The 23,398-nt window shown below is 40.5% G+C and overlaps 1 protein-coding gene across 6 annotated transcripts in view; it reads left to right on the top strand.

Annotated features, from left to right (window-relative positions):
- gria3a (glutamate receptor, ionotropic, AMPA 3a) overlaps positions 1-23,398 on the top strand; it is a 70,489-nt gene that overhangs the window by 21,933 nt on the left and 25,158 nt on the right. For all 6 annotated transcript variants that reach the window (XR_011238646.1, XM_069510376.1, XM_069510377.1 and 3 more), the window contains exons 4-8: positions 9,358-9,545; positions 20,679-20,732; positions 20,967-21,128; positions 21,462-21,629; positions 22,817-22,921. Coding sequence is in view for 5 of the 6 variants with exons in the window: in XM_069510376.1 (XP_069366477.1) it covers positions 9,358-9,545; positions 20,679-20,732; positions 20,967-21,128; positions 21,462-21,629; positions 22,817-22,921 (677 nt within the window). In the remaining variant the exon portion in view is untranslated. The remainder of the gene's footprint in view (positions 1-9,357; positions 9,546-20,678; positions 20,733-20,966; positions 21,129-21,461; positions 21,630-22,816; positions 22,922-23,398) is intronic.

A 23,398-nucleotide genomic window follows, 5' to 3' on the forward strand; every position in this document is an offset into this window, starting at 1 on the left:
GCATCACCACAGGCCAAGCAAACAGCCCATTCCAAACAGGCAAGAACAGGCACTGCACTAGTCTTAACAAATGCTTTCACAGAAAGCAGAAGCCCATTATTTCTTACACGGAGGATGTTGACTTTATAGTTAGAAAGTCAAGGTCACTAATATATTATCCACTTTTTTTCATTATTTATGAGAAAAAAAACTCTTTCATTATAGAGAGCTCTCAATTAATCTGAGCAGTAATGAAGAATAGACGATGTTGGCATGAGTTTATAACTACATGACTATGACTGGATGTTGAATGATCCAGATGCCAGGTGAAAGGCTAGCTGACTGAAATCCAGCAAATCAAGTACCTGTATATAGAAGTGAGTCAAATTGATTCTGAAATCATATACAAAATTAAATATGTGTACGCGGTACAAATGTACAAAAACAGACTTTCACCCACTTATATGTGTGCGATGGAGCCTTTAAAATGAATCTGAGCTCAGACAATCTTGTCAATAAGCTTCCTGAATTGAGATTAATCACATTTTATTAACAATATTCCACCAATGCTTACCTATCCCCCCTGCCCCTTGACTCATAGTGCTGCCACTTAGATGAGAAATCAAAACACATTATAAATGTAATAATGATCATCTAACCTTTTAGCAAGCCGTGATTCCACCTCATCCCGCTCTTACTTTGTAACGTCTGTTCACTCCTGTCGGCTCAGAGAGCAAACAGGGCAAAGGGCAAGCACACAAGGATCAAGAGGTTTGTTCCGGCCGCAGTGAAGGTTTCCTTTTTCTCCCCAGCTCAACATTGTCGTCTCGGCTGCTCACAGACAGAGCAGTGGCCACATATCTGAATGAATAGGGAGGAAATGAGACCGTACGCAGACGACGAGCGAGGGAAGAAACAGAGGAGTCAGCAAAGCCTTTCTGTCTCTCCTGCGTCAGAACACAGCAAAATGGCACCGAGGGCCAAGCACTGTCAGACATGCTGTCAGATGCACCAAATGTTTTTTACTATGAATTCGGAGCCCCCCTCCCTCCTGCCATATTTTTTTTTGTATGAGATCCAGCTGGTCACATCTAATTTGTTCAAACCGTTTTGCCAAATAAGAAAAAAGGTGACTAATACAGAGAGAGCCTCTCTGCCTTACCGACCACTGCTCTGGTCGTGCCTTGACTTTTGTTTCCATATTGCTAAAATGCCTCTTATCTATTTCAAGACACTTGCTTTCAGGATAACACAAGGCCATTACAACAGTAGACTTTTTGCAACATGAAAGAGATGGATGTAATGTGTGCTTCCCTGTTTACCCAAGAGGGAACGCCATTTATTTGTTCAAGAGATGGGAGAACAGTGCATATCTCAGTGATGATCAAGAGCCAGCTTCCTCCATGTCTTTCTTTGTGCAAATCCAAATATCTGTGCTTTAAATGCATGTCTTTAAGTTTGTCACTGTCTTTATATTCAGAAGCTGAATCATCGTTAAAGTGCAACTTAAGTTCATGAATTACTTAATGAAATGTGAATAAAACGTACATATATGATGAAAGGAAACATGAGTAGAGATGCTCAACTGTTTGCAACTTTGCAGCTGTCATTAGAAAAGAAGTAATCTGTTTGATTGGCTCTGATCTGGGATTTTGGCAGGAGTGGGTGGTGTGGGGGTGCAGGGCTCTCTGCAATTCAGCTCATTTGGAACAGGGAGCCGTTATCTGCATCAGGAGTAGGCGTTGTTAGGCTAATTGTACTCAAAAGTGTCCTTTTACTGTCATTTGGCAGCTCTAATCCTTTTTTATGTCACTGGCTCTGACTAATGTTGCCCACTGAAAACAAGTCATCCTCACGGAGCGGCGTATATAAGTGGTGAGATTTTTTATTTGTGCAGATTTCTCTGAAGTAGGTTCAGTGGCTTTGTCTGAGTTCCCTTCGGTGTCGTCGCGCTCAGCCTTGGGCGTCCCATGACAACGGCGCGGTTCAGATGCCTGCGAGAGAATTTTAAAGAGGTCACCTTCTCCGGGGAGGAGGGGGGGGGGGGGGCGATGACTGAGTCACAGTCTGAGCCTGCACACCACCGCCAGTCGCTACCCAAGTCAGACGAGAGGAAACACATGGACAGGTGCCAGCAGAGCGTCACTCAGTCTGTCTGCCACAGGGGAGATAAATCTCCGGGTGAATGTTTTAATCTACATTTGATCAAATTTTTCGTAAAAATACAAACCATGTCTCTATGTCAAGCAATGGTGTAATAGGCCAGTGAGAAAATGCTTTAGTTTGACGTGCTACACATGACAGTGAGTACAACCTACAGTGTTATTTTGTTCACACAACAGCCAAACAGGGCTATGATCTGTAAAGCCAACACTCAGAGCTGCAAAAATACCACATCAGAGGAGTACAAACTGATCTCCTGGGCAGTGCTGTGTGGGCTACTGAGCTCATATGTTCCAGAGATTCCCACTTGCAGGCCAGCTCGGCTTTGTGTTGCCTGCTCCAACAGTGGACTTTATCTTCAGGCATTGATTTGAGTACAATTTTAAAAAGCCAGTATTTTTTGGGTTTGTACAGTGTGGATCTAAATTTCGTGCCAAGATTATGGTATCTGGTGAAGATGGGACACTTAAGTTGTCCCTTTAAGCACATTCAGTCAACATCACTTGGTCCATGCACTACAAATGTCACATTCATTTGCATGAAATGAAAACATTTGACCTATGGTCACCAGCTCTGGTTCACGTCGCCGCTCTTGTTTTCAGGGGACCAGTCGTCCTCTCCTCCCTCTCTTTGTGAAGCTGCCAGTTAAAAGTGATTTCAGTCGTGAGCTGATGAAAGAGCAGATTGTCCATCTGAGTACTGATGCAGCAGAACTGCACACGAGACAGATGTTGCAGTAAAAACTCAAAGCTTGCTCTTCCTCTTTTGTTCTTTGTCTACAGAAACTGAGTATCTGTCTCTCTTTGTGTTTGTCACAGATGCTTGCATCCTTTCATTAAATGTGAAAATGAATTAATGTAAAGAAAAGCAACGCTAGATTTCAAGTTGTCAAATGATATAATATGTCATTTTGAATGACTTTGCTTATAAGATAACATATAAGAAGAAGCTTTATGGTCCTGCAGGATATTAATCCTGACACATACAGTATCTGCTGTTACACTTACACACATAGCAAACACATTGCATTTTACAGTTGGGGTTTTATTTTAGATTTAACTTGCACAAACCTTTTGTAGTCATTTCTTCTTCCGTTCCTCCGCCAAGGCCCAATGATCCCCTCATGAAAACACATTCAAATCTGCCAGATCCATACTTTTATTTTAATCTGCACCAAATTTCACACGCTAAGTGTTGTGATATCCAGTATTGAAGGTGCATGTTGCAGCTGAACACCCCTCACCTCACCCTCTCCTTCCAAACATGAAAAAGAACCTGTGCTAGCTTCAGTTGTTATAAAAACTCAAAAGGTGTCTTTTCTGGGGTAAAGAAAACTACAATTCATACAATTTAGATGAAACGAAGTAGTGAAAACATCATGAGGATTATTTTACATTAAATTTCGGCCAATAGTTCCCTTTCACCTAAATCTTACACACTGGACCTTTAATCCTCATATTCGAATGGAGTACAAACTTTTATTTAATCTTCTCCATAACTCATTAATGAATAATTATCTTATACTTAACCAGCTTCCAATATAAAGTAATTGATAATAAAATAATAATAGGTTAATAAATATATACCACCACCAAAAATGGAGTATATTAAAGAGGAATAAATATATATAGTAATATATATAATAATAAAACCAGTGTAAATTCTAAAAAGCCATAAAAATGGCTGAAAAGATGTGTTTTTAGTTTACGTTTTCAGAATATCACTATTTTCAGCTCCTCTCAGCTCCTCTGGAAAGCTCTTTCATCGTCTATATGTAATGGCTGAATGTAGCTTCACCAAATGTTCAGCAATATTAAGCAATTTATTTTCGATGGGGAAACAGGGGCTTCAGAGCAACTTGGTCTGACCTTGTGTGTTTGGTTAACAGTTGCCTGTGGATTTTGCACCAGCTAGCTGTTCAAGCAAGAGACACTAACTTTTGTTTACTGACATTTTGATGGGAATCTAAAGCAGTGAGCCAGGAAAAGCCAAAAGCCCTGAAGAGCCAGAGAGTGTTTTGTTCTTTAGTCTGGATTTGTGCCTAGAAACTGAAATTTAACACCAAAACACAATCTTTAACTGATTCTTATTTCCCCTGACGTCCACATTGTCTCTGTAAAATATTATCTTCACCTTTTCTGATGCTATATTTAGCTCGAGGCAATATGCTCCTGATTTTGAATATGTATTATTTTTCAGGTTGGCGCTGAATAATTGACTCTGTAAAATGCCCTTGATGGTCGTCCTGCCTGCTGGCTGCTGTAAAGCGAACCATCTGTTTACAAAGTCAACCAAAACTCTGGGAGCAGAAGTCTTTGTCATCTGTGCAGCGGCTGATAAATCACCTCAGTGTTAACATTGACTAGGAGACTTGGGCGTCCTTTGACATTGAGGCTTCCCATTTGCGTTGTGGCTGTTCAAGTGCAGCGAGTGTCACGTTCGGTTCATTCCTTCATTTTGAAACGTATCTTTTTTTCCCCACACATCTTTGATGGTGAGGAGCGTAACATCGACAAGCTCATACCAACGTTTAAATCCAGAGTATCCAGCTTAGTTTCGTGTCAGAAAAGAAACTGAAACTCTTGAGGGAATCATTTGAAAATCCCCCAAATCCCCTTTTTTAAGCAACTACTAACACATTTCAAAATGTCATGAATATCCCAGCTTATGGTGCTCAGTGCTGTTTGTCAGAGGAGACTGGGAGGAGAGCTGACACTCAGCCTCAGCTTCCAACCCCCCCTCCACCCTGCCACCAGAGATAGACTGAGCTGGAGCCTTGTTTTGATTCCTTTGAGCTGATATAAAGAAAAATCCAACATGTTTCTGCCTGTTTGACTTGATAAGTCAGGACGACGAGAGTCGGGGCCCAGTTTGAGGTCAGCTCAGCAGCTTCCTGTCTGTGATCACCCTTTTCACAGTGGGGGGAGACAGGACAGTCGCACAGACACCAGCTGAATTCCCAAACCTCCCTGAGTATCAGACATGCGGACGCACATCTCCTCCGCCTCTTTAGACTCCTGAGTGGCTAATGTGGTGGCGCGCAGCAAGAGCCACTTGTCTTTAAAGGCCATACCTGATCTGAGTGCTGTTTGCCGAGCACTTCACTGTGAAGGTCGCCAGCAGGGGAATGGAGGGTGAGCATGTCAGCCGAGGCACCGTGCTTTGAATACTTAGGAGTTCTGCTGAGAACATGTCGGCTCACATGTCCATAAGTAATGGTTACTGCTGAACAGCGACTTCTTCTTGCTGTGAATCCATGATTTCATTTTCTTAACATTTCTATGCACATTACACAGAACTAAGCTCTGCCTGACATAAAAAGTGTCATATTTTTATTCTGGGTTATTTGACCCTCATAAAACATCAATGGTTTTAAAAATAATTTTAAGCGTCTTCCACAGGTTTTTTCATGTCAGACTTCATCTTTGCATTACTCGGCCACTACCTCTGATAGCTATGATAGAGTTTTAAAGTGAGTCAGTTGTTAAAGGGAAAAAGAAAAGATATTTAGAGGATGAAGTTACGAGAAAAAAACCCATACATTTACGAGAATTAAGTAGTTATATTATGAAAATAAAGTCATACTTTTACTTTTACACTGTATAATTTTAAGATTAGTTTGTCGCCTGCGTTAAAAAGAGGAATGTGGAGCAGCTTACGCTTCACTTTAGTATAGGTTTCAGAAATTATGAAATATTTGTCTCATCAGCACCACAGTATCACAAGTATCAGGACTTTGAAAATATTGTGCAAGAACCTGTCTATTTTGATAAAAGAACCACGCAGACTTGGAGGGAATTGCCTCGTTTGTGGAGGAGGAAATGTTTGTTGACTGTGAGGTTATTGTTGGTTACACCTAAGTGCTATTCAAAGAGCTTTCATAGTTTCTCAAGAAACATTGAGATTGGTTCAGGACTTTGGATCCAGAAAGAGTGGTGCTCTGGGGAGCGATCACAAGTTCTTCTTGCTGCTCGAAATCTCAGATCGGATTTTTTTTCTTCATATGCTCCAATACTGGAAGGTACAAGTCAAGATCTTTTATGTCATTAATTACAATATAGCTGTATATTGCATAACAAGGTTTTAAGTGTTGTAAATTTGTTATTGAGTTCAGCTCATTTTTACTTGTTCAAAAATGTAAAACAATATTTTCCCTTTAGAACACTAATATCTATATATTATAACGCCTGGATAACCGTGTAAACCAGTCTACTGTTTAAATTGACTTATAAACCTTTCTATATAAGGCTGTAATATATAATAATAATAATAATATATATAAACACACACAGGATGAAATATATCAACTGAAGAAGCCATGACAGTGAGGGGCAGTCTGGTCTGTGCAGCAGGGAGGTTGTGCATCACTTGACTGTGATACTCAGTGAGGAACATGTAGCCTTTGTAACGGCTGCTTCTGGTACAGAGACTCCGCAGCCTGCTTTTATTTACATAAACACATTTTCCCACCAGCTTATTCAACACTTGTAATAACATCTATTATTTTATGCAATCAGCAGTTTTTTTTCTCCCCCTGCTCTGAGAGAAAACACAGCATGGGAAGTTGCTTCTGCTGATTTAGTCCAGTCAGCTGCACAGTGTTTTGATTCTGTGGTAAACAGCAGAAAAACGTCCACACCATTTATTTCTGTCCATTAGTTATGACCTAATATGGCACATAATGAGCTCCTGTCACCATGCATTTTCACCAACACTCAACATATCCTGTGCAACGTTCTCCAATAATAGAAATATGCAAATTTGTGATGTATGTTGTTCATTTCTGAACTCTGTCATTTTCTCTCTTCTATTATTTATTCCACTGTTTAAGACTTTTTTTCTGCGTACACGCCTGTTTTCAATATATTTTTAAAGGGTCATCAGTCTTGCGACATGCCGCTTTTTTTAATATCTGTGCTTCATCCAATCTTATATTTCTTATACTTGAACTTTATTTTATTTTGAGCTTCACAAATATTAATTGAATTCAGTGAAATAAGACAAAAGCTTTCACCTTTTTTCAACTGACCTGGTTTAACAGCCAGTTGAACCACTGCTGTTTCAGCTTCTGTAGCTTCACAAGAGATTTATAACTTTAGGCAACACGACCGCATGTGACACATTTTCATTCGTATACACTGTGTGTCTAATGATCTTGTCCCAATTCCTTGCAATAACAAACATAATAATGTATTTGTGTAAAGGAAATCTAATCTCTTTCGAACAACCAATGCTGCATAGTGCGGTTTAAAACTAATTTGTGTGATTGATTGATCAAATTTGATCATTGTTTCACTGTTACAGTTTATTATAAGACAATTTTAATCACAGACACAGAAGCTAATATTTGCTAATGTTATAATAATGTCTGAAATTGATAACTTGAGCAGTAAAACAGTGCCTCAACCATAGAGTCTGAACGCTCCATGTGTTACCTAACCCTTTGGGAAAGTAACTAATCAGAATTTCATGGCATTTTCCACAACACAGGATTACATATTATCATCCCTTATGGTTGTTAGTGTCTGTGTAGGTGCTTTGCTCAGTGTTTGTGTTTGTAGGTCCAGGTGTGTGAATGTATTTGTCCTCACCTAACAAATGTTTTGTTGAATCAGCTCCATGAAACCTTCTAATAGCTCAGGAGGAGATTCTGGCTTCCTGGAACCATCCCAGTGGACAGACAGTCATATTGTCATCACTGGTTTTACTATAATGACATTAAATCAATAGAGACAAAGCAGAGTTTTTGCTTCACACTCTTTTCAGGAGAAAGAAAAACCTAATGAAGAAGCAGTAGGTTTGAGCACAACATGTTGTTACCTCCGCCAAGGTGTTTTCACCCGTTTGGTTGTTGGTTTGTCGAGAATACACAAAAACTACTGAACAGATTTCCATGAAAATTGGAAGGGTGTGGTATGGGTCAGGAAAAAACCCATTAAACTATGTTCACAGATTTCCCAGGTAATAATTTGTGGATCTTTGAAAAGACAAGGCACATTTACAAGACTAAGGTAAGTAGAAAGTTTGTAATGTGGTGCAGCTTGATTGAATTTCGTGGAGAGATTTGCTATATTTAGAGCCATTCTATTTTCTGCCTTGCACTTGTTTTCCAAAAGAAAATGTAAGAAACAAGCCACAAATGACTTATCTCTCTTTAACTATTTAAATCAAAACAAACAAGATCTTTCTCTACTTTCCAGCTCGAGTCACTGATGTCTTATTTTGGAAACTGGTCTCATGGCCGCTGACTGTGAATTCGTAAATTTGTATTCGACTATCAGTGGAACTATCCAATTCCTGTGGGTGAATAGTGTCTTTTAAGCGTCCCTGCTGAGCCAGGTTACTGTTAGCTCAGCTCCTTCCTTTCATGTGCCTCATCACCCGATTCATCCCCACGGCATCGTGAGCTCTGCAAAGTAGACACACCATTGAGCTGCACCAATTGTGCTCGCTCGCCTGCTTCTCTAGCAGTTTGTTTCACTGTATTTGCTGGAGTATTTCTTTTTTGGCGTCCTCTGTCATCTTTTGCCTTAAATTTGGATATTTCAATATCCATGAGTGAGGCAGGTGAGGGAAAAAAATGAGCTGACCTCTGACAGCAAGGTACACCAATTATTGATGACTGATGCCACCGCTTTAACCTATTTTTAAAACTTTGTGGGTGTGTTGATGGTTGTTCCATCTCTTCACAGCTGAGTGTGCTTTGTCTTGGTCTGTCCAACTTGTCTCAGTCTTCTTGAACTTTTGTCAGCTCCTCTTATAATGAGGCAATGATTTTGCATCTGGCAGTACAAAATATAATACTGTCACATGTATATTCTTCTAGTAATGTTCATATTAATTTGGTCGGGAGACAAATGGGTACAAATCAGATCAGTTTTGTTCTGAAAAAACTCCTGTTCACATTTATTTTGGATAACTAGACAGATTACAAGTTGCAGCATGTGTGCAGGTAATTCTTACGAGAGGCTATTATTGTTCAGATAAACATTTCAACAATGCATCATGGGTTTGTTAAGACTTATAATAAAAAGCTGGACAAAATCTTCTTTGATGTTAAACACATAGTTAACCACTGATGAGAGCCAGAACACCCTCACAGCTTTTCTTTACGGCCGTCTGGAGTCTCAGCACAACACTTATCTGTTGTCGTGCTCTGAAATCCCAAAGAGATAGATGTGTGATGGCGCTCTTCTTCTCCCTTCGCTCCTCCAGGTTTTGCAATCCTCCAGGCCATCATGGAGTCGGCTGTAGCCAATAACTGGCAGGTGACAGCCCGCTCGGTGGGGAACATTGTGGACCCCACTGAGTACAGACGCATCATTGAGGAGATGGACCGGCGGCAAGAGAAACGCTTCCTCATCGACTGTGAGGTGGACAGGATCAACGCCATACTGGAGCAGGTACAGAGTCACCACACACTCACTGTGTTTGAGGAAAAATAACTTCTATTCAGCTCATGCCTGAGCATGCCTGATTGTTCTGAAGCATTTAAGACTGCTTTTCACCTTGAACACAATCTCCATTTACACATTAAGTGAAATAGGGCTTTATGTTTTTTTCCATTATAACTCCCAGCACTCAGAGTGCATCATAATTGCCTCAGATCTCAGCATCCTCATTTAGGGACACTGTTAAAACAGGCGAGACGGGTACATTCAATTAAGGCGTGTTATTTGTTGTTTTCTTGTGCGCACTTTGTTTGAGGTCACCTGGGCTTAATTCATGGAGAGAAATTAAACAGCCTCCTCATCCTTGTTTCCTAGGTGATCGTCAGCTAGCAGTTTTCCCACCTGAGTCTTTCAGTGTTTTCAAATGCACACCGTTTACTGTGGCTGTGCCACGAAAGAAAATCATGACCGAAAATGTATCAAACGAGGCTTAAATGAGACTTTGCTCACTTGTTCTGGAAATGGTTATTGTTTATTTGGAGGAATAGCAGTTGCACATGTGGTCACATTTTGTCTTGCAAATGAATATTGAATATTTGTCAAGGTTCGAGCATTAGAGACCTGTGATCTATTACATCTGCCTCAAGCTAATGGAGGGACTATGTGGATAGATGGATGTTGACCAAATCTTAACCCAGATCAAAATGTTTCTGTTCAAAGAAAATGACACTGAACATCTATGGATTGCTTCCATGGACTATAAAATTAAATGAATGCCTTGCATCCAGCATAGTCAACTGATGGGACATTAAAAAAGGTCTATTAATAATAGCCTTGTTAAATGATGGACTGTAAATAAGGATGGATGTTGTATCTCTACTTCCTCCCACAATCCAGGAATTAAATCAAAATATCCCAGATACGAGCGCTGCCATTTTGGGTCGTCAATTGGAGTCAGAGGCTGCATAGTGGCGATCCGGGGATGGGGTTGCAATATTGGTATCGAGTCAGTCCCATCCATCAATCATGATGTTTCACCCTGTTTTTATAGCATAAAATAACTAATTAAATCCAAACTTACCAGAAAGAAGAACTATATGACAGAAACCATCTTTTGAGGAAAAAAAGATTTAACATGTATTTTGACTTTTTAGTTTTGTTCATGTCTCTTCCACTAACATGCAGGAGGAGGGGTTTATGACCTGTCCTGCAGCCAGCCACCAGGCAATCGACACCTTTAGACTTATCTTACCAGAAAAACAGCAGCATTCATCTCTTAAACCAGTCTATGTTCACATCTTCCTGACATGCAATGTCGTGCAGCCACACAAATAACTACTGTCGACTTTCAGGAGGAACACTGAAGTAGTGTTATATTGTTATTGGCACGACTGGTGCCAGCATGGTTACAGGAAGGGGGAGCTTGCAAATGCAGATGCCAGAAGCAGCTTCAATGAAGGTGAGGCAGACAGGAGTTAAACACAGATCCAATGAGGAGCAGGCAGAAATTCAGCTGACAGGCATAATGTCACAAACACAGGTAAAGCAGGCAGAAAGCAGACAGGGGAATATAACACAATGTTCTGTTGACGACATGACAAAGACAAGACAATGAAAACACTGAGTGCTAATTAACTGATTAGTAAAAGGTGACAAAAAAGTGGTGGGAAAAGAAACACAAAATCGGGAAGTAAAACAACAAGAGACACATCCAAGTCTAAGCTGGATGAGACACAGACGGGCAGATTGTGACTGTTTTACTGCTGCAGTGTTTGGAAAGTGCTTGAGAGGAGATCAGGGGCGATAGATGAACAAAGTAAGTGTGTGAGTTCGATGCCGCAGCAGCATTTGGTTACTTCTAATCATGCAGCTGATCTTTCCCTAACCAGAGCTGAGGAGTTTTGATTGACAGAACACAGTGTCAGAAACACCAAGTGGGGGAGTTCTTTGAAAGACTCACAGAATATAGATATCTGCACTTGTATGCATAGAAGGTTAGTGCAGCGTATTGCTTTACCAAAGCCATTAAAGCCACATCTCCTCTGCAAGCTCATTTAAAGCATTAATTCAGAGCACGTCTTAACCTTCTGCTCTTTGCTGAGATATTTGCCTGTAAAGGAATCTGCCCTCTACATAACGATCCTCATTATCGCTGGCCTTACGAGTTTCATCCTGACCTTCACTGTGGATCTGTCTCCATTTGCTCCGACATGGGGGAATATTTCTAGTGACAGCACCGAACATTTTTCATTAATTTAGAGAACTCTGCTTGTCTCTGCCCTTCAGGTTGATACAGAGGGGTTTCATGAAATGTTCTCAAATTGCCTCCATATTAGATTCCAGTTATCCAATCAGATAATACTGGTCACCCTGTGTCACGCCAGGTGGATCAGATCATATTCTCTGCAGCGCGGCATATTCACGTGAATGGCCTCTTCGGCAGCCTCTGTCACTGGAGCGCTTCTGCAGATGCTGGAGAATGGCAAGACATGCCTGCGATCTCTGGAGAGCGACTCCTTGTTCAAGCTGTGACATCAACACTTTGCTTTAATGTAATATCAGCTCCCAGTGTAAGTAGGACACACTGTCCCATAACAGCAACAACAATGAGCCTACTATAAATAGCCTACCCTCCTAGCCTGAGGGAAGATCTCTCACAAAGTCAGGAGTGAGCAAACACAATGAGATCAGTCAGGCAACAAGGAAGCGACGGTTGCGGACAGGATTTAATTTGTAATCAGTGTTTAGATTTGGACCTCATGAATAGATTGTAACCATTAAATAACTGTTAATTGTTTGAAACTTGCACTCAAGGTATTATGTCATTATAAATTAATTTACATGCAGACATCTATCATTTGATTTATGCTAATTACTTTTGTTATCAGGGTAGATTCGGTTGTAACAGGCTTTTATTGTAGATGGATGTGCTGTGTTTTTTTTTCCCCCTCCCCTGCTGGCTCTCTTACCACCTTTTAAAAATATCAGTCTGCTCATCCCCTCAGTAAAGTAAAGACGGAGCGATAAACACCTCTAAGGCTCCTCATCAATAATAGAAGCGCGGCAGATTTATAATCGCTGCCAGGGAGGACCTGTCACCTCCAGCCTCCTCCTGCTCAGTGGACGGATCGAGAAAAAGTTAGAGAGAAGAGGAGAAGGAAAAAGCAAATGACTGAAAGGGCAGAAAGCTTGAGCGACTTTAGCGATGTGGTGTGAGTCTCACTGTCTCCTGCTGAGAAGGGAAAGAGGAGAGGGGCCAAATACCCAGAGGTGCACTGGAATTCCACACCCAGAGAGCAGGACATTAAAACAAGATGCTGTAGTGGGATTATTCAGATTACATCTGTGTGGATGTTATTTAATGCTGTGTATGGATTTTTGTTCAGGTGTTGGTTTCTATTGGCGAGACTTTAAAAATCTTTTTCTGTGGCTAAAATTGACTAATTAGCACTAAAGGCAAGGTTCCGCTGAGACGCACTGAAATTTCAATATGCTTCTCACGCTGTAGAGGAAATGTCAGAGGATCACCACAATCATTAAGATTCACACTTTACGGACCTTGAATGTATTAAATTTCATGGCGATCCAGCCAATAGTTTAGAGCCTTAAAACCAGGCTGATAAATGTAAAGAGGAGTATATATAACTCAATAACTTAAATAACCCTCCCAAGTGCAGGTTTACGACAGTGTGATCACAGCGTAAAGCAGCAATACCGTTTTCCTATCAAGCCTGTTTAAATTTTTATAACATCCTACGAGGGGTTTCCTGCTCGCTCACCACAAAACCTGTGGCCTTAAGTGTCTCTGTCAGAGAGCGGCTCACAAACTCAGCCAAAGAGCAGCAACTTTATGAAAGTACATTTGTCCTCACGACTCGTCCAATTCAAATGCATGTTTTGAGCTGTAATGACGCTCGAAATTGGTCTTTTTCGTCACTGTGAGACACAAATCGTCCATTTCTCTTGGAAAGTGCAACATTCAGCATCTAATTTTCTTTCCTTGACGGTTGCCATGAAGTTTGTCAATGATGCCATAAGTTGTGTGACCGTGGCCTGACTAGGAAAGTTTTCCCTACTACTTTTTGTTATTTTCTTTTATTGTAGGAAAAAATCATCACTGTCACAGGATTATTAACAGGGGCCGGCCTAGAGCACCGGATGTTCCCCACCCCTGGTAAACACAGTGGGAAAGGTTGTCAATGATGGAGAGGAGTTTTGACAACATCCAACTCTCTACGACTGGATGTTCCAGCTCCATCCCCAGGACTGATTCCGCCTCCTGAATCCGTTTGTTGAGTCTGTTGGTATCGGCCACCCTGAGGCTGCTGTCCCAGCAGACAGCGGCATAGAAAACAGTGCTGGCCACCAGAGTCATAAAACATTTGTGGTATGGTGCCACAGACGTTGAACGACCAGAGCCTCTGCAGGAAAAAGATCAGACTCTGGCCCTTCTTCAGAGAGCTGCAGAGTTTCTGATCCCATCCAGTTTGTATTTCATGCACAGACACATGAGTGGAGAGGCGGACTTAATGCACATTTTAGCAGGCTGCAGGAATTTTTAATTTTGGTGAGAAACATCCAATGTAAGAATGAGCAGGGAACGTGTGGAAGCGAGCTCTGTGGCACCTAACCTACTCTTACATAGATAGATTCCCTTTATTGTCATTGCACAGACATAATTCTCTGCAGTCCAGATAGTGCATCCACACATAACACGGCAAGAAAAAAGAAAATTCACCAAGAGAGAGAAAATCCTAATAAATATTTAAGTATTCTTATAAAAATTCCTTCAGATATTCCTATAAAAAGACACAGTCCCCACATACATTGCACAAGAGATCACATACAAATAAATTATTGCACATAGGTAGAAAATATTGCAATGTTTAAAAGGGTGCACATATAAACTGTAAACATTGCACAAAACAATCTCAAGACCAAGGAACATAACTATTACAACAGGAATTATACAAAATGCAGAAATATTGGAAAAAAATATTAATATTTATTTTTCCTTTACATTTTTCTGACCTGCTTCATTTTCCATGTCTCTTGACAGGGTGAAGACTTAGCATGTAACCTTTACTTTCATATGACAAAAAGAAACATGCATATGTGATAGTGCCTCTTGAATTTTAAAGCCCAACAAATTAACCTCCCCAACAACAAGAAAACTGTCTATGTCTAGGCCTTCATTTCCCCTTTTCTTAACTTCAACTCCAGAAAGAGAAAATATGGCTCCTCGAAAAACACTGACTGTAATAAAGGACATTTTTGTACAGCCATCTTTGGAGCCCGGGCGTCTGAAGGAGACCCAAGAGGAGTTAAAAGCGAGCTCAGTGAAAAACAACATCAAACACACAGGCAGGAGAGTTGGCAACAAGGAAAGTAGGAACATTACAAATTCATACATTTTTGCTGAAATTGGCATTCAATAAGAAGAGTGTATGAAGTTGAGACGTGTGTCGCTGAGGGCCACTGCAAAAGGAACAGCTGCTTATACCATCAGTTTGCACACAGTCCCAATAACAATAGTTTAAGGGGTTTGTATTGTTCTGATTTAATTCAATAAATGATATGGATGTTTTTCCATATATTATTGTGTTTGCAATCATGTGGCACAACTACCGTCCCTTAAAGGATTAGCTTTGTAGTGAGGACTGGTGACTGATATACAGCCACGTCCTTCTCCTCCTCAGTTTTGAGTAACACAACAACAATTAGTCGACACTGAAAAAGGACAGTTATCGACCTCTCGGTGTCCGTTCCACTTCTGAAGGAGGCAGCTGACAAATCACTGTAACACAGAGAAACCTCCCATCAGTGGAGAGAGAGTTGAATCCTCTTGAAGTCGCTCGGGCAGGCGTCCAGCTCTGCACAGGACTGTGTGGCTCCAGTCTGCTTAATTAGAGTCTATTCCTGTGGGAATATTTAGGCTGATCGTCCTGCAGCTCGGCCCCCGCTCGCACCGGCATCAAGCGGCACAGCGCAGACCTGATCATCCAGACAGGCTGGCGACAGGAGTCCTGAGGATAGACAAATAAAGATAATTGGAACCTGAGACAACTGCTCTCCCTCTCTCTTTGTCTCTCTGTTACAGTTTGTCTCCTCCAGCACACAGATTGTCCCCGTTATTTCAGATTATATCTTCGATATAGAGGTGAATACTAATGTACAGATGAGGCAGGAGTCTGCGTGCTGAATGCATAAATAGTCTTAAGCCGGTGAGCTTAGCTTAGCATAAAGACAAATGTCTTTATTTGTACAAGATTTAAAATGAAAAAACAACAAGTGCTTTCTGGGGCCTTGTTTAAGTTTTTGCAGAATCCAGGAATTCACAGCTCCTGGCCAAGAAATAGTCTGGCACACTATCACTCCTAAAGCCTCCACCTGTGTTTCCATTTAGTTTTTCCTACAGATTAAACACAACATGGTCAGTAACATGTCAGTGAGTGTTATGGTGGGTGTTGACTGTCATTATTCCAGAGCAAAACTAATCACCTCCTGGCTGTCGCTTCATGTTGAAGAAACAGATTGAGGTCAGAGTGGTACCCACCTTCACATTTACCTTCTTGGCAACACAGTAGATAATATTATTTTCCAAAATGTATTGTTTGAAACAAAAAGCTATGATTTAAATGTGTATCTCTCACCAAAGACCATTTGTTGATCATAGATTGATTTCCGATTGATAATCCTTGAATATTTAAACACCTGTGTCCCTCATTTTTCTGTCTCAGTGTTTCTGGACACATTTCTGGTACCATCAGCCATGTAAGATCAACATTGTTTTGCTCATAAAGACGGACGACAATACAGCTCCCCAAAAGTGAAGCCAAACCATCCCAATAGCCCCCTGGTGGCTGGCTGCATTAAAGGTCATAAATCCTGCCTCCTCCATGTTAGCAGATGGGACATGGGCCAAAATAAAAAGTCAAAGTGCATGTCAAGTCAATTTTGGGTTATTTTAGGTAATTCTTATCACACTAATGTATGATCAAGGGTTAATTTTTCAAGTAACTTCGGTTTGAATTAGTTTTTCTGTAAGAACAGGATGAAACTTAAATAACTGCACTGACGCCATCACACGGTGGAGGTTGACGTGGCAGGATGAGCTGAGTTTAACCTGTGGACAAAATCATTTCAAAGCTTTTTTTATCAGACTTTATTCGTGATTTTGAACATGCAGTATTAAGAAGCAGTTATAGCTTTCTCTCCCCATCCGTTTAGAGAGGGGCCTGGTTTGGTTAGCCAAGAATCAGCGTGGCCAAGATGGCTGCCGAGTGGAGAGACTTACCCATAAGGACTTTGTTTTGACCTTATTCTCAAATCTGCAAGATATTGGACTGTTGCCAGATGAAAACATTAACCGTAGAAACCAGTTAACAGGGCACAGCACAGAGTCATTTCAATTTAATAGGCAAAACAAATTTTGTGGTTAGTCAGTATCAGTATATTGTTTATATAATCAGTGGTGCAGGTTCCCTCTCACAGGTCTACTCCTTCCTGAGCAGTTTGAAGAGAAATGGTTTTGATGGAGAGAAAGAGATGAGTCTTGAGATGTGCTCAGGTGTTGTTCTCTCAGTGACGGCTGTGCTTGACCTCCTCCTTGTTCCTGGTGGTTTCACATACTCAAAAGCGATTCTCTCAGGGGACAATGAAACTGGAGCATCAAGATCCTAAAAATATTTGCTCAGAACAGCACTGCCAACTTTGGAGGGACTCATAAGTAATAAGTAAATCTAATGAAATGATGACTTTCCTCAACTTCAAAATGCATAACAACGATTTAAATTTTTTTTGGAATATTTTTCATCATATTGTTAATTTCATCTGTAAACCTTGACTGCCTTAGGTAATAATAATTTGATAGCAGAGCACATTTTCTGTAGTTATATCTTGTTGAAACATTAGTTTAAATAACCTTAAATTTCACCATCCTTAATATCTGTAATATTTTTAAGAGCTTGTTCAATGTAAATTTGAATCAGTCGTCAGTATGATGACGGCTGTGGACATTGTCACTCACATTACTGGGGGTGTTGCACCCAGTCTGATCTAGTTGTATACAGGCAGCATTGCATTTGTTATTTTCTTGTAGTCATTAGTTGTTCTTTATTTTACTTTTCTTTTTATGTAACTTTGTTTACATTTCTGTGTTTTTATGCATTATTTTAGTGTTTTTGTCCAAAGAAACAAAGAAATGTAAAATCAATTAAAAATCAATTAATATATTAATTGATTCCATAGAAAAAATATTGGAAAATAGATTCTGGAATGAGGTAACTTTAATTATTGTAATATACATTGTCAATACTTCAAATCTGAACTTCAATTTAAAGAAAATTCTTCTGTGGAAACTAAACATTTTGTGTTTGCATTTCACACAGGGGCCACTGTTGTGGAAACTAACAACACATTTAACACTGCAACAAAACCAACAAATGGTCCCAACTACCACTCAATCTATCAAAAAGATTGGACCTATACCAAAAGCTAGTGGGAGTCACACAGAAAAGGGGTGTGCAATAAAAATGGGCACATGACAAATTCTTACAATGAGCAACACCAACAATACAAATCCAACAACACAAACTCAGAGAAGCAACTGAAGGTGTTGACCCTCTGACAGCAAACAACCAACTGAGCAAGGAAACCAAACCTCCTTAAATACCCTCCCATCCACCAGCTGAGGGAGGTCCCATGTGCATCTCATTGCTCCTGATGAGCTGGAGAACATGTGACCTGGATTCTGATCTCCATGTGATCTCCATGGCCACAACACCTCCCCACTTAAAGGTTCAGTGTGTAGAATTTTGTGACATGTAGTGGTGAAGTTGTATGTTGCAGCTGAAAACCCCTCACCTCACCCTCCCCTTCCAAACATGAAGGAGAACCTGTGGTCTCCTTCAGTCATAAAAACTCAAAAGGTGTTTAGTTTGTCCAGTTTGGACTACTGTAAAAAAAAAAACATGGTAGCCTGAGCCTGAGAGGACTCTTTCCTGATGTAAATAGAAAGTATTTAAATATAAAAAGCCCATTCAGGATTTAAGGAAAATAACAATTTGTACGATTTAGATGAAACACACTAGTGAAAACATTACTAGGATTATTTTATAATAAATCTTACACACTAATCCTTTAAAATACAACAAATACTGTATAACAGATTTGTTTGCATGTGACAAAACAGACTCCCATTATAAACAAAAGTAAATGTCGCTCACAGCAACAAAATGGCTCAAGATGCTTGAACAGGCTTCAAAACATTGATTTAAATAACCAGTATTCACACTGGGCAACAGACAAATGTACACTTTTCATAAGTTTTCTTTTAAAGACAAAATCACTTTGTGCTGCAGTAATTATTTTTTGTGACAAAGTGAATTAACTTTTCACACACACAAAAAAAACGTGTATAACTATTTCTATAACAATTGTCCTTCCCTTTTACATGCTTGATTTCAAGAGGTAGTTCTTGCAGGGAACACTTATCACTTGTATAATATCATTTTATCATGTTAATGTGACACAATCTTTGTTTCTTCTTCTAATCAGGAGTGGAAACAATTTTCAACCTTCTTTTCAACAGTATATATCTCCTGGAATAAAACGTTTTAAAATATTTGAATCATGACTGCAGAAGCTTGTGGCAATTAACACGAAGTTACAATTAAGTAAAATGGGACAGTTTGGATTGACTATAACTACTACTTTCCAGTAGAGTAAAATACAATCACTCTCACATTATTATTGTGTTTGTGTGCCTCTTAGCTTCAGTAAGTTATACATGGTTATTATTTTCTCACAGCTAAATGAGTTTTCAGTCAAAGAGCAGCAGTTGTGGTGTCAGATTCTCGTATAGATGAGTGTGACGTCTGGAGCTTCCTGCCCGAGCGTGCTGCTGACAAACAAGGTGTAGGCAGTCACTCCAGGAGCTGCAGCTTCATTAAGTGCCCGCTGTGCTGTTGCTCTTTGGTTCAGTGCGGCTCCCTCTCACATGGATGAATAGCAAATGAAAAGCTTTCCAAGACAATGTGGAAGACAATAAGCAGAAGAGCTTCCAGGAATTTTTTTTGTTTTTGTTTTTGCTTATGATGAACAAAGTCGGTGGAGCGGAGTGGGCAAAATGCTGAGCACAATAAAAGCATTTTTGCATTTCCAAGGAAGGCAATTGGCTTTATTGTTAAAACTCAGAGTGTAAGCGAGTCAAAGGGCCAATGTTGGAGTATCAATGGTGTTCTCTCTCTGGGGACAATCACAAGACACTGAGGCAGCAGTAAGCAAAGAGTACAGATGTAAATAAAAGTGTTAGGGTGCATGTCAAGAAAGAAGGATCATATTATGTCAGACCTGACAGAAGAATGTCAGTCTTTCTTTTTTATTCAAGTTCTTTATGAAACCTCTTCGATGTGATATCACTTTCACTCTGGATGTTTAACATTTAGATGATTTCAGAGCCTGAGCATGCTTCTCAAAACTGTGGGCGAGTGTGGAAAGTGAAAAGACGGGGAAAAACAAACAACCATCCTCCCCCACAGTATCTTTTTGAAGCTCTGTACTCTGCAGTAGAGAATCAGAGATGGAAAGAAGACGGGAGGGTTGCATGTTAAATGGTGAGAGAGAGGTGGAGACAGAGAGGGAGGAAGGTTTGGCTGATGGAGATGTTGAAAAGAAATCAGCGAGTGCAGCTCGCAGTGCATGTGCAGGCAGGCAGACAGGTGCTGCACAACGTTTTAGCTTTAATTAAGTCTCTTGTGCGACTGAGACAAACGAAGCAGGACGAGGCAGAGTGTGTGTGGAGCACAGGCAGCTGCAGAGAGAGAGAGAGAGAGAGGGAGAGGGAGAGAGAGAGAGAGACATAGCCTTGACCTTATTTTACATGTTGAAGATAATGGAAAGGAACAAGCACTGTCATCACAGTTTCTGTCCTCTCGTGAGTTTGCCTCATACAAAAAACACACAAATGTGGCCACACGCTCCCTCTTGCCCTGCAAATGTAGCTTTTAAATGTGTTTCTTTTTGAATTTGCTTTCTTTCTACCAGTCACAGTGTGTGTGTGTTATGAAAAGTCTTTGTCATGTCTGAATCTCAGCCTGTCTGAACATTCTGAGATGTACGTGTGTCTTCTCCTGCTACTTGAAGGTGGTGATCTCGGGAAAGAACAGCAGAGGATACCACTACATCCTTGCCAACTTGGTGAGAGCATGTAACATTAACTATTGTGCACAGAAATGCAACACTCTCAATCAAACATCCAGACTACGGTCCCTCACTATGTATTTACGGTAGATTTACAATTGAGTGCATTTATTAAAACACAGCTCAGAAATAAGCTCACAATGCACAAGCTCAAGCATTTTTTCCATAGTTTTTTTTTGCTACTAATGAGTCCTTGTTACACTATCCACCACTTTTGCTTTTTGCTCTCAGGGGTTTTCCAACGTGAGCCTGGACCGGGTCTTTTCTGGTGGAGCCAACATCACAGGCTTCCAGATCATCAACCCAGACAGCGTAATCGTCCAACAGTTCCTCCAGCGCTGGGAGCGCCTGGATGAAAGAGAATTTCCAGAAGCCAAAAACACTCCGCTGAAGGTCAGTGAGGCGTAGCACCGACTCTGCACTTACATTTTAATTTCACATCTTCAAAGATCCCCTTTCTCTCTCCCTTTCTTCTTTTGGGTTTTAAAATGGTAATCCTGCTGAAACCAGAGAAAATATGTCAATCCATATCATTTCAGTGAGCTGTTGCTAAAATAACTTTTCATTGCTTGTCCTTGAATAGAGGCGGCCTTCATATTCGCACAATTTTCATGTCAATCACTACTCTAGACTTTGATTTTCTTACTTACGTGAAAATAATGACCTTACTGTGATTGCAGTATGATGTTCTGTGTGAAATCACTTTGGTCTCTTGTGGCTTTTCAGTATACATCAGCACTGACCCACGACGCCATCCTTGTGATTGTGGAGGCCTTCCGGTACCTTCGGCGGCAGCGAGTGGACGTGTCTCGCAGAGGGAGTGCGGGCGACTGCCTCGCCAATCCCGCCGTGCCCTGGAGCCAAGGCATCGACATAGAGAGAGCCCTCAAAATGGTGAGGGCTGAGGGCATGTGCTGTCTCTGCAAACGTCTGTGATTTGAATTTTTTGTTTACTCTGTGGTTAAATCTTTGTCTTACTCTACCATTTTCATTGTCTATTTTATTTCTTCTTTCAATCTTGAAAGATTGTTGGGCAAATCATTTGTGTATTTTGTGATCTAGTATGCCTGTATTGCCAGGCATTGCGGCCTATGGAGCATAACAGCGTGGTCCGGAATCAGCTGCAATGTTGTAAATATCTGGTTTCGACTTAACACAAGCGACGAGATTGTGAAAGAATGTCATATGCTCCTGTAGATGCAAAAGTCTGTGTGATACCAACTGGGTTTTTTAAGAAAAAAAATGTTTATTCGCAATGTGAGGAAGTACTGCACTACCCACAATCCTCAGGTGTAATAGCGACATCTCTGATTGGTGGACCTCGCTGTTACCATAGAAATGTTTTACCACAACTACGAAAATAATGTTGGCTACAATGCGATTGTTCAGTGTTACATTGCCTTAACCACAGAGCAAACATGATGTCCCTTTTGTAACATTTAGAGATGAAGAAAGAATTTCACAGGTCATTTACTGGAGAGTAGTATTGGTGAGGGCCAGCTTGTGGGTTTGCAATGCTTTATGGGATGCATAGTTCCTTCACTCTTAAAACAATTATGTGCACAGTCTTGTTCCTTCACCTTTTTTCCATTCTACTTGTTCACCGAATCAATGTTTTATGGTCATGATTCGTAGTTGCTCGGCCTGTTATCAGTCTTAAAAATCTTTTATGAGGATTTTATGAAATATTCATGGAGAATATGAATAAGAAATTTAATCCTGAAACCAGAGCTGTTCTGAAAGTGGGCGTCATGGTTACACTCTATAATCATCTCCTTGTCTCAGCAGATAGAAAGCAACATTTCTCTTGGTTTAGAAATATGTTCTCTCCCATATTTTTAACAGTTTTACAGATTAGTTCCTCCTACATGTTGGTCTGATTGGTCCAAAACCTGACATTATAATCAATCCAAACCTGCCTGTCAAAGCGCTTTCCTCTCAAATAGACAAGGAAATATGTTTTGAACACAAACTGTACTGTGTAGAACATTGGTTGCCATATATCAGGATCATTTGATGAGTTTGCTCTCTTGCTGTGTGTAATAAAGAGGTGCTATTGTTGTTTTCTTGGTGCCCGACAGGTCCAAGTACAAGGTATGACAGGAAACATCCAGTTTGACACATTTGGTCGACGAACTAATTACACCATCGATGTGTACGAGATGAAGTCAGGAGGCCCGAGGAAGGTAAGTGAGCACACGACCTTGTTACCATCTGTTTTGATTTAATTCATGCGTAACTACTCTCTGCTGTGAATAGCATAATAGATAATCAGTACTGAGTTTTAATAAACGCTGCCAAGTTTCATGTAGCTTTGTGATCTGGATTTCTCTTGGCATGTTAGCTATAGACGACTTAAGGGTGAGTCTGATTTGGACAGAAGCAGCCAGTAGCTCAGGCTTGCCAAGCCAGCCTAAGACATGCAAACACACATTCCCTTCGAGATTTTAATCTGGAAAACATTCTCTGTCAGATGAGCCCTCCAGATAGAAGCTGGACCAACCTACACACTTTTGGGGGCAGTTTAGATGGTGACATGGCTCAATACTCATGAACAAACTAAGTGTGGATGCACAATTTGGCATCGCTGTGGCTCTTCAGGGTCCATGCTTTTCTCAAAACTTGTTCCGAAATTGATCATAGTCGACAGTTTTGAAGCACTG

This window comes from Paralichthys olivaceus, chromosome 15 (assembly GCF_024713975.1).
Source record: "Paralichthys olivaceus isolate ysfri-2021 chromosome 15, ASM2471397v2, whole genome shotgun sequence".
In the NCBI taxonomy this organism is placed as follows: domain Eukaryota; kingdom Metazoa; phylum Chordata; class Actinopteri; order Pleuronectiformes; family Paralichthyidae; genus Paralichthys; species Paralichthys olivaceus.